This window comes from Mastigoproctus giganteus, chromosome 12 (genome assembly GCF_048544385.1).
Source record: "Mastigoproctus giganteus isolate SK-2022 chromosome 12, ASM4854438v1, whole genome shotgun sequence".
NCBI classification, from domain to species: domain Eukaryota; kingdom Metazoa; phylum Arthropoda; class Arachnida; order Uropygi; family Thelyphonidae; genus Mastigoproctus; species Mastigoproctus giganteus.
The window spans coordinates 78,662,597-78,675,549 of record NC_143586.1 but is presented as its reverse complement, the minus strand read 5'-3'; the positions used below and the strand labels follow the sequence as shown (position 1 = coordinate 78,675,549).

General features: G+C 35.5%; 1 protein-coding gene across 2 annotated transcripts in view; it reads right to left on the bottom strand.

The window, feature by feature from the left end:
• Positions 1-12,953, bottom strand: part of shn (zinc finger protein schnurri) — a 381,381-nt gene that overhangs the window by 48,720 nt on the left and 319,708 nt on the right. For both annotated transcript variants that reach the window (XM_090386453.1, XM_090386454.1), the window contains exon 6: positions 2,086-2,306. In XM_090386453.1, the coding sequence (XP_090242579.1) occupies positions 2,086-2,306 (221 nt within the window). The remainder of the gene's footprint in view (positions 1-2,085; positions 2,307-12,953) is intronic.

The window sequence follows — 12,953 nt, the reverse complement described above, 5'->3', positions numbered from 1 at the left end:
AGGAAAATTTTTGATACTGTTGTACATGGAAGACTACCGTACAAATTGGAGCAGAATGGCATTAAGGGCAAGTTGCTGCTATGGATAAAGGGATGGTTGAGTGGGAGAAGACAGAGTGGTTATCAGTGGACACTGCATTTCGTGGACTAATGTTGTTAGTGGAGTTCCCCAGGGTTCGGTGTTGAACCCATTGTGATGCATTGAGCCTATGATATTGATGACGTTATATCAGGCTTAATGTCCAAGTTTGAAGATGCTACAAAGGATGGCAGGGTTGCTAATGACATTATGCTACTCCAACACGATCTAGAAAAGTTGGGCAGATAGGCCGTGAGGTAGCAACTGAAGTTTAGATTGATAAATGCAAAGTAGCAGTAACCCAGAGTAACATATCAACTATGCAGTACTACACTCAGGGTAGTGGGAGAATGAAAAAAATCTGAGGGTAATTGTGCATACAGATATGAAGTTTCTGAGCAGTGCAACAAGAGCACAGCTCATTTTGTCTTCTCAATGATATACAGGAATTTTGATAGCAGGAATAAGGAGGTGATTGTCCCATTGTATAAGGCAATGGTCAGGCCACACCTTGAATACTGCATACAGTCTCTAGGCCTCATTTTAGGAAGGATGTAGAACTGCTGGTACGAGTATGGAGAAGGGCAACGAGATTGGTGAGGGTGGAATAAAGGGGTGCTCATACCAAAAATACTTTAGTTCTGCAAATTGCAGCATCTGGAAACTAGGCACCTGTGAGGTGATCTGATTGAGGTGTTTAAGGTTTTGAATAGTTTGAGCAAACTCATTGCTGATGGAATTCTTCCTCTTGATCAGATTACGGCCTTGGGGGCGGGCATAGATTCAAATTGAGGAAAGAAAGTTGTTTCATACATTCCTTACAGTTATAAATTAATAAATTAATTTTCACATGGAAAAGTGTGGATAATTTACTTCATGATAATATAATGTTCTTTTTAACTGGTTTTTCATCACGATGGGGAAGACAGGCTAAGGCAGATTATCAAAACAATTTGGTACACAACAACAGGAGAGATAGTAAAGAATATTCTTTGTGCATCTAAACAACAAAAGAAAAGTAATTAACTGTATTAGATCAATTCAGGAAGAGAGTGGGGTCAGGATTGATGATCCCAAGCAAACAGCTGATGAATTAATCACAGCTGTCATACTTATATTTACAAAAGAACATACTTTTAAAGGGGAAAGAAGAAAGCTGTTAGTTCAGCTAACAATTATTCAATATGGTATGAATTTTTGATAAAGGGAAAAAAAAATAAATAAAAAATACCACTGAAGAAGAAACTATCAGGTTTTAAAAGCAAAGGAAACACACAGAGCTGCTATCTACCTGGTTATACTGAAAGCAGCAACTAAGGGGGTCACTAAGTCATTATCAATAATAGGGCTGTCCAAGTTTGACCATAATGGGGAAACAAATGAAGTTTGCTTCTTTGCACTATTTGTGACAAGTAGTTTAGGCTCGGCATACAGTATGTTGAGTGCTGGTTGTGTATAACTGTGCAACAATGCACTTTCCCCACATATACCAAAGATTACAAAGGGCATACTACACAAATTTCACTGACAAGTAGTCAAACATTTTTCCTGCTGTCCAAATCTTTTTCTGTGTGTGTGAATAAAATATATCTTTGGTTTGGTTTTGTGAAATCATCTTTAAACTGTACCATGCTATACAAAAACCACTTTACAGGAATATCTTATTTTAAACAGTAGCCACCTGCATTCTGCACCAAGGAAGCAAATTGCTTGCGCAATGTTTTGGAATAAAAGTTTAAACCTATAGATCTGCTATCATTATTGCAATGCAAATTAAAATATACACATTTTATACCTTCATTTAATACCCTTACATGATACTATACCTATTGCCAGTGAATTATATTAATCCAAATTGCAAAACTTGTATTTAATATTCAGGCAACAACTGTGTGAAATAAATTGTATAGTTGGTTATATGAAATGATCCCCATACCAAATTTAGTGTATGAAAAACAAAGACATCAAATAACATCCATGTCTTATATGCTGTACAATTATGTTTACCTGATAATGGCTCTTGCTGCTTGTTACTGTTCCAAGGTCTAAGCTCATTTAAAGTAGAAAGATGTAACAAACTATGAGCTGCCTCTTTTTCCTGTTCTACAATTTTTTGACACTGTGCTTTCTTCTGTTCCTTATCAAATGGAGAATCTTCAAACTGCCCTGTATCTTCATCAGAGGTTCCAGTCCACTGACTTGATGAAACTGAATGTAGATCACCTTGCCTTTTAAAAAAGACATTTGATTCAGTAAACAAGCTATATCAAGTACATAATGCAAAATCATTCATATTTATAGATGTAATAATAATAATAATAATAATAAATAAAATTTCAATATCTAGAAGATTTCACTTATTGAAATACATTCTAAGCATCCAAGTATTCTAGGACGTTATGCCTGCATGATATGCTGGAATAATTACATTAGATCCCTAGACCTTCCTTCATTGTTGGATTTCCCTAGACTTTCCTGCATTATGACACCTAGGATACAGTAGAATCTTGTTAATATGAACTCAATTTTATTTAAAGTTTGGCTAATGTGGATTATAAAGTCCATTTTTATCCAGTGAGAAATAATTAATGTAATTTTGTATGGTTAATATGAAGCTCAGAATAGATGTTCTATTATTGTCCTACATGTGGCCACTAAATTCTGCATTTCCTGAAAGATAGTACTGACTTGTTAATTTACTTTCATGTCAAGAAAGCCAGAACACAACCAGTTTGTGGCCAAAGAAAAGGACACAGACTGGTTGTGTTCTTGATCCATTCTTGAAAAATATGGGGCAAAGGATATTTTTAATCTTGATTAAGTATATTTTATAATTTGCTGAAGAATAAAACACTTACTGAGGGTCAGTTACAATTGTTGCATCGTGTTCAAAGAGCCTTTTGTTATAACCTATTTTTTTTGTGTAATTTTTTAAAAAAAGGACCTGAGTTGACATCTTTTTAGAACTTGTCTTTAAATTAATTCAAAGTCTGTTTATACTGTACTAAACCTCATCTAGCAGTTATAGTGACAAAGCATAAACAGAGAGAATTAAGCCCAGAAATTAAACTGAATATTATACAAGAGTTAATACGAAAGATCAAAGTAAAATGGATGTTGCAAAAGAATACAGCATTCCTTTACCTACTTTGTCTATGATACTGAAAAATCAAACAAAGATTGAAGTGTGTGACATGAGCAGCAATAAAAACAAAAACAGGATACAAATTTGTGGTGCAAATCATGAAGAGCTTGAAAAACAAAACTTTTTTGAGTGGTACCAATATACATATGTACCTAATTTACCAATATCTGGTCCAATTTTACAAGAAAAGGCTGATTAGTTAACTGAACAATAACATGAAATTAGCAACTTCAAATGTAGCAGTGGATGGCTCCCAAGATTTAAGCAAAGGAATAACTTAGTTTTGAAAAATATTTGCAATGAGTTTGGATCAATTGACAAAGAAAAGGCCACAGACTGGTTGTGTTCTGGATCCATTCTTGAAAAAATATGGGGCAAAGGATATTTTTAATCTCGATTGAGTATATTTTATAATTTTCCGAAGAATAAAACACTTACTATTCAATGAGAACCTGTAATGGTGGAAAATTAAGTAAACAAAGAATCACTATTCTGTTATGCTGCAGTGCAGATGGCAATACAAAACTGCATCCACTTTGTTCACAAGTTTTCCAAGCCAATACATTTTAAAGGGGTTAACCAATTTACATGCAATTATGAGATCAATCAAAGTAGTTGGCTTATGGTCAAAATTTATCAGTCTAGGATGTTGAGAGTGGAGAGAAAAATGTCTTCAGAAAACAGGAACATTTTGATGATTCTCGATTGTTGCTCATCACGTTCTGCTGAAACACTTAAGTTGATGAGCATACAGCTGTTGTTTTTATCTCCTAATACCATCAGTTTTATGCAGCCACTAGATCAAGCCATTACTTATAACCTCGAGAGCATAAAGATAATACTTAATCAGAAACACAGAAGGGGAGAGAATAATTTTCAGATAAACTGGAATATCTTGGATGCTATTTGAAATACTGTTATTGCTTGGAACAATATTGCATCAAGTGTAATAATCAACTGTTTCAGAAAGAGTGGCTTTGGATAGAATATCATTGAAACATGGTCCAGAACATGAATGTGAAAGCAAAGTTGAGGAGTCTTAAGATGGAAGATGAAGTTGCTATGACAACAGCACCAACACCAGAAATGCTGAGTACAAGCAGAATGATGAAGTTCTTGTCATCAGTGATGAATGGAAAAAGCACACATGCTGCCTTCTTAAAAATGTGCTCAAAATGAACATAGCACAGAATGTGTGGCTTGCAGTAACATTGACAAAGAAACAACTACCGCTTTGACAATGTCTGTGATGTATTAAGACTGCATATAAGACAAAAACTGTGCAAATGAAATTAGATCATTCTTTAAATTAAGTCAGATTAGAAAGTTTCCTTTAATATTAAGACTGTAAATCTTCTTTTACTAATTTGTGATACTGAGAATAATCACCTGAGAGGGCATAAATTCAAATTGAGGAAAGACAGATGTAGGATAGACTTGCAGAAATTTGCCTTTAGCCAGCGGGTGGTTGGTTGGTGGAACAGACTTCCATCCCTTGTAGTGGAGGTTGATAGCCTAAATAAGTTTAAGGCTCAGCTGGACAGGTATTTTGAATGAACAGAGGGGTGAAGTGGGTTTTTTTTTTTTTTTTTGGCTGATGCTGCATAAGCTTGCTTTCTTGCATCAAATGCCTCTACTACTAATATTAATACTAATACTTGTTGTTGGTTATTTGATTTTTAGGAGCATTAGCAACTAAGGCCATATTGCTCTGGAATATGCGGTGGTCATTCCCTGACCTTTCCGCATCTTCCGTATTTGGTGGTGACGGGCTCGAACCCCGGTCTAATCAAGAAGCGTGTGCTGCACACTGCTGCTTCTTCCCACCTGGCTACGGAGGCGCCTAATACTAATACTGATTACATATATACTATATTTTTATTTCAATTATCTTTTCTCTTAGTATATCTTATAAATAAAAGAAAATCTAAACAAACTATATGTATTATTAGTATTAGCCATATAGTGCAAAGAAGCCACAGGTGTATGCTGCAACAGCAAAAAAAAAAAAAAAGGAAAAAAAGAGAAGAAAAAAAAAAAAAAAATAGATAAGAAAATATAAATTATGCACTTCCCTCATCATGTAACTATCCAGTTGACCCTTGAATTTCTTCACATTGTCAGCCTCAATTACCTGCAGAGGCAACTTGTTCCAGTAATTAACAACTCACTTAAAAGAAAACTTCCTACAATCTAGTCTAAACCTCTTCCTCTGTAATTTTAATTTATGGCCCTAGTTCTGGAATTCTTTATAATAGTGAAAATTCCATCTTCGTTCAATTTACTAACCTCCTCACAGTGTCTTATAAACCTCAATCAGGTCCCCTTTAAGGTGCCTGGCTGCCAAGCTCTGTAGCTCACATAATCCAAGTCTCTCCTCATACAGTCACCCTTTTGCTGATTTCACCATGCGAGTTGCCTGTCTCTGAACCATTTCAAGAAGCTCAATGTCTTTTCTTCAGATTAGGTCTCCATACTCTCTTACAATTGCTTTATAGAGTGGGATTATGACTTCCTGTCTCTACAGGATAATGTTTGATAAATCATTGATAGGACACCATGGGCTTTCCTAGCCGCCTGTTTACAGTGCTCAGAAAACTTCATATTTGCCTGTATTGTAACTCCCAATCCTGTTCTTTCTCTACTGTTTTTAATTCGACCTCACCAAGTATATAAGTTATTTTGGGAGTTGCTATTCTCCAATTGTAAAACCTTGCATTTTACTGCATTAAAACATAGCTGCCACTTTTCTCTGACCATTCTTGAAGCCTGTTCAAGTCATCCTGAAGGAGCATGGCATAAAGATTTGGAGATTAACTAATCTCTGAATCTTAATGTCGTCGCAAATTTTGACATCATGTTCTTTATCCCTTTGTCAACGTCATTTATGAAAATCAAAAACAACAACAGTGGCCCAAGAACTGATCTTTGGAGAACTCCACTTCTGACATAACACCAAACTGAAGCATATCCATTGATCACAACCCTCTGTCTTCTGCCCTGCAGCCACCCTGCAATCCATCTTAGAATCTTTCCAGTAATTCCAACGTGTTCCAGCTTATACAATAACCTCTCATGATGGACCGAGTCAAATTATTTGTTAAAATCCAAATAAACTATGTTGAAATTGTTCCCTACATCTAGCTGATTAGTAACTTTCTAAATAGCTTACTAGGTTAGTTAAACATGATTTTTCCTTAACAAAACCATGTTGTGTGTACTTCAGAATACCATTTTTTCTAAATGTTCCTGGATTACACACTTAATGATTTCTTTGAAGATTTTTAATACCACTGAAGTCAGACTACTCAGTCTATGGTTACTTTGTTCATGCTTAGAATCTCCTTTATGTATTGGTGATACATTGGCACTTCCCCAATCCAAAGGAATCTCTTCCAACTCAATGGTTCAATACACTCTCTGGCCACCTCCCTCAAAATTATTGGGTATATGTCATCAAATCCAGTAGCCTTACTCCTTTAGGCTCGAAAGTTTTCTAATAAACAGTCATCTGTAATTTCAAAATCACTAATTTCATATGGTTCAGCTTCATTTGCACAGCCACTAATCAGCATAAAGGATCTTTTGTCAGTAAAGACTGATGAGAAGTACCAATTTAATTCATCAGCAATGTCAGGTGGGTTACCTAAGATTTGTATTCATATACATGAAAAATTCAGTGTCCCCATCCTTTGCTCTCTTAGACAGTGCTTTCTCATATGCAGTCTTATCTTCCCTAACCTTATCTGTGATACTGTTACAGATCAACTTGTAGCTGTTGTAGGCAATATTCTTATTACTGTTAGACAAGGATTTTGTTATCGTTTTTATTTTAATATTTTATTTATTTTTGTTATCATTTCTTATTACTGTTAAATATATGCACAAAAAACTACTAATGTTTTGACACTTTTGGTGGATCTCATTATTACAAAACATGAAAATTTAGTTCCTTGAACTTTGTATTAATGAGATTGTGCTGCAATTATATTATATTCAGCCAAACGTTTTCTGTTGTGGCAGAAAACTTTTGGCTGAATTTTTGTATAGTTTGTTTCAGTAGTGTTGCTGTTTTGCTGTGACTGATTTTTAAATGTTCATATTCTCAAAGTTAATCATGAATGATAAAATAAAGCATTGGTTTCTTTTATTGTTGGAAATTCTTTTGATATATAACTAAATTTTTTCTGTCTAGGGCAGAATGAGAGAGGCATTTTCTGCTGGCCTTATCTGTGGTGTCCTATCATTTAAGTTACATTTATGATTGTGTTTTACTTCTCTGATGATTTTGGCTTCATGTTGTATAGTATATTTTATCCTTGGCTTTACAAAAGTTTGCACATCATGTATAACTCAACAAAAATTAGAAATTTCTTCAGGGATTACAGGATAAAAATCAAAGTGAACTTTCTATATCATATTCTGTGAAATTCATGAGCGTGTTTAATGTTCTTTCTTCACTGTGACTAACTTTCTGATATACTGATGGTGCCATTAAATATCTCACATTAACCATGTTTGTTTGTTTGTTATTTGGTTTTTAGGAGCATTAGCAACTAAGGCCATATTGCTCCGGGATATGCGGTGGTCATTCCCTAACCTTTCCGCATCCTCCGTATTTGGTAGTGATGGGCTCAAACCCCGGTCTAATCAAGAAGCATGTGCTACGCACTGCTGCTCCTTCCCACCTGGCTATAGAGGCCCCAATTAACCATGTAGTGTCTGTGTATTCTTCTTATTATCAGATGTCATGTCAATGCTTCCACACCTGATATAGAAAGTCATCCATTCCTCTTACCCAAGTAATAACTTTTGGATAGTTAACGTAACTTTTGAATGCAAAATGGACCATGCTTTATGTACTGAAGTGCAAAATGTAGCACAATCAAATATAATTATTAGCGTTGCATTACACACAGACAGCATAACATACTTGGATAACCTCAGTATTTTTCTCATTGAGTAGCTAGGAATATGTCTTTTGATAGTTAGTCAAAGACAGATAAATGATAATCTCCAGTTCTATAAACTAAGTAACAATGTACCTTACATATTTTCACAGCCACCACAACCTTTTTTTTTTTTTTTTTTTTTTTTTTGGAAACGGCAGAAAACTTCTGGCTGAATCTTTGCATAGTTTGTCTCAGTACTGCTGCTGTTTTGTTATGTGGCTGATTTTTAAATATTCATATTCTCAAACTTAATCATGAATAATAAAATAAAGCATTGATTTCTGAATTTTAATAGCTACTCAATGTCCATTCAACTAAAATTGTAGTTCTGCAATGCAGAACTACTTGTGCAATTGCTTGGGGAGAAAGTAGGAAAGTATCAGAAAGAAAGTGTTATAGTTGAGGCCTATACATATGAGTTTACAAAGGAACCAGTGTATTGCATGCATGTATGCATTTGTTATTGCTGGAAATGATAATTGGCCAAAAACCACATTTACAGCATTATCATGCCTATATGAAACAAAAAACTAAAGTGTGATATTTATAAACAAAGTTATTCTTATAAGATTTATAAATCCATTCATCATAAACATCTTTCTTTATCAAGGATGATATTTAATACAGACTGATATATAATCACAATGAACTGTTTCTGTTAGCAGTTTTACAGTTTTTATTACAGTTTTTGCGACATGATAATAAAATATATTACAGTTTTTGCAACATGATAATAAAAAACATCAAATATTAAAAAATATAGATTAAAGCTTTTTTAGTTGAAGTAACTGACTAAATATCTAAATAATTAAAAACAAAAACTGGATAACTATTAAAAAGACAATACTATTCTGAAATGCATTTCAGAATAAGTAATGTCTTTTTAATAGTCACTCATTTTTTCCCATTTCTTTTTTTAATTTTAATCTTTCCAAATGAGAATTTCACAATGCAGATATTCAGCAGTGTTTATAAAACTAAAACTTTTTTATATATTTTTTAATTATTACTACAATACAATAACTAGACTCCTTCTTAAAACTTAATATGTTAATACAGGTCTACCATCACTAATCCGGCCACTGGTAATCCGGTTCCACTGTTAATTCGGACATACAGCAGACTATCGATTTACCGGGACACTTCAAGACTCCAAATAAAAATAAATAATTAAAAAAATCAACCCGAAATCTTATATAAAATTCAAGTAATAAATATAAAGGTATAAACAGATGTTTTGCAAGTCATAAATAAGAGAGAAGAAGCGACATTATAAGTCATCATTGCAAGATTAGTGTACCTATTATCTTGAAACCCCCAGTCTTCATACCAGCCTGCTCAAAAAAAAAAAAAAAAAGGGGACCAAATGTTTAGTTTGTTTTAGTGCGTCGCGTTGATATTGTTGTGTTCCGTCGCACTGCAAAAGGGCAAATTTTGTTTCGTTATTTATGTCAGGGATGTCGGGATTTTTTTTTTTTATAGTTTTGAAATCATGAAAATGATGGGCAAACACAAGAGTTGTGCTTTCAATCGAACAAAAACTTGAAATTATTTAAGTTTGAAAACGGCTCATCCCTTAAATCTCTAGAGAACCATTATAATGCTAGTGACCAAACCATACAAGTCATCATAAAAAATAAAGGAAAGTATCGTATTGGACACGAGAGTAGTGTGTGGCAAGTTTTTTTTTCGCTTTTTATATAATATCCTCAGAAGAGGATAATATCCTCTTGTGAGGATATTATGTGGTTTTTGTAATTTTGGCATATCAGGGATATGGTAGCAATATTTTATTAGTCGTTCCAGAGTTAAAACTCAACTTATGTAATAAGTCCTGGAACGTATCTCTTACGTATGTCGGGGACTTATTGTATTTTTGGATTAACTAGAAAATCGATTATCTGGGAATTTTTTTTTACCATCTATCCCAGAAAATCGAGTCTACTGTAATTTCCGTAAGCGTAATTTCAAATTTCCTGGGTCGGCGTGCCAACCTGCTGCTACTGTTTTGGTGGTGTTGGTTGCAGCATCAGCTGTTGGTGCGAACTCGTAAACACTGGCAAGCCACTCCTACTTGTTTTTCTGCATTTATTATTATAACCTGCTCACATTTAGCCCCAGCCATAGTTCCAATGCATAAAGGAACTGCTTCTCGTGGTGCAAAGCACAAACACAGTACATTGTCCATAACAGATAAAGTTGAATTTCTGAAAAAACTCGACAGACAGTGGTGTGTCTGTGAGAAGCTTGTGTGAATTATACAACATTGGCTCTTTGACAGTGTATGACATAAAGAAACAGAAAGCAAAATTGCTCCAGTTCTTTGCTAACAGTGGATCAAAGAAACAGATGGGCATAAGGAAAACAACGAAAGACGGAAAAGGTTCAGAACTGGATAAAGTGCTGATAACGTGGTTTAAGCTCTGAGTAAGTGAAGGTGTTGAGCTGTCTGGGGATCTGGTGAAGGGACAAGCCAAAATTTTTCATAAAGAACTAGGATGTTGTTGTTATTGTTATTTGGTTTTTAGGAGCATTAGCAACTAAGGCCATATTGCTCCGGGGATATGCGGTGGTCATTCCCTGACCTTTCTGCATCCTCAGTATTTGGTGGTCATGGGCTCGAACCCCAGTCTAATCAAGAAGCGTGTGCTACGCACTGCCACTCCTGCTCACCTGGCTATGGAGGCGCCTAAAGAACTAGGACTAGATTACGAGTGTGATTATAGTTGAAGGTTGGCTTCAGCATTTTAAGCAGCGACATGGCTTAAAGTTTCGTGCAGTGTGTGGTGAAAAATGTTCAGTGGACAGGGAAGCAGCTGCTGCATTTGTTGATGAGTTCTCCAAGTTAGTTTCAAATGAAAAATTAAGTCCTGAGCAGGTCTACAATGCTGATGAGACTGCCTTATATTGGAGATGTACTCCAAGAACTGAGGATACAGAATCACCAACAGGTTATAAAGCATCGAAAGATCGTGTCACTGTGCTGGGCTGCTCTAATGCTGCGGGAACCCACAGTTGCTGGTCATCAGCAAAAGTTTATGTCCCAGGGCCTTCAAAGGTATGACACAGTTTCCAGTGATTTACGATGGCAACAAGAAGGAATGGATTACAACTAACATTACATTGGAATGTTTCGAAAATTATATTTTGTTCCCAAAGCAAAAGCTCACTGTGACTCTGTTGGTCTGGACCACAACTGTAAGATAATGCTTATTTTAGACAACTGCTCCGCACATCCAAAAGCAGAACTTCTAGTACAAAATAATGTTTTCAATATCTACCTCCTACCTAACTGTAAGTCATTAATTCAACCCCTGGACAATGGCGTATTACATTCTCTTAAGTCTTAAGTATCACTCCCTGTTTATGAGGCACCTACTGAGTGCAGTTAACACTGGCAGACCAGAACAGGAGTTTCTTAAGGAATTTAATGTGAGAGATATGGTTTACTGTGTTGCCAATGCTTGGGAGTCTGTAGAGGCATTCATACTAAAATGTGGATGGCATAAATTGTGGCAAGGTTTAATGTTTGAGTCTGCACCTGGTGAAGACACTGCAAATGACTTTACAGGATTTAGGGTTTCAAAGGAAAAGCAGATTATACATGAACTGCTTTCTTTCGCTCATGATCTAAATGATCTAACTAATCCTGCTGCCAAGGATCTTGCATCAAGGATGGATGAATGTAGATGATGCTGTAGCTACTGTTCATCATTACACTGACTCAGAAATTTGTGCAGATGGTTGTAAGTCCGGAGGAAGAAGATAGTGGAGTAACTGAACAAGAAATAATGAACGTTTACATACTGCGGGATAAACTAATCAAAGAAAGATCAAAATATATGGAACAGCTTTGCTTGCAAGATATCTTTAAAAAAAAAAAAAAAAAAAAAGCTAAAAATCATGCAACAGAGGAGTTGACATTTGAAAATCTAGTGCCATCAACTTCTGCTCACCCAGATGTGCTGCCACCATCGTCATCAGCTCCTGAAGAAGATATTGTGCCAGTTTCATCACCAGTTCCTGATGTTTCAGTACCCTTTCAAGATGAAGATGGTAATCCTGACACCCCCCCCACTTCCAGATATGTAACTCTGCTTAGTTGTAAATTCCAGCTCTTCACTTTGGAAGCGGCCATGATGAACTTTCTTATGTAAGTCAACAGAATTATTGTAGTACCTGTACCCTTTATTTTACCTGTTCTTCATTAAAATTTCACTTGCTTTTCATTTAAATGTTTCTTTTCCTTTATTAACCAACTTGTACTGATTTACAGGGTATTTTAAAAGTAGGATGAGGTGATTAGCTGTTGGGTAAACTGTATGTGCTAATCTAACCACTGGCAAACTCACTAATCTGACACCCCACAGGTCCCGATTTTTTTTTTTTTTTTTTTGGTAGTTGTTGGCGCATCGGCTTCTGTGGCCATAGTGCACCTCCCAAGGTTTTTGCAGTACTTTGATCCAAGCCCGAGGCGGGATTTGAACCCGCGACCTTTGGGTTGCCAGGCAGGCACTTTACCCACCTGGCTAGCCCGGTTGGCCAGGTCCCAATGACGCTGGATTTATGACAGTTGACATGTATAATATAAGTTAAATGTAGTTATTCCTATTAACTGTAATGTGCAAATTGAAACAATGGCATCAAAAATTTATAGTACACCTTACCCTCTTCAACGGATCTCCTCAATCATAAAAAAAATTGTATTAATGAAAAGAGACAATTTGAAAAAGCTGAACTCTACACCTATTCCATTATTTCCCTCTGCCATTTAATGA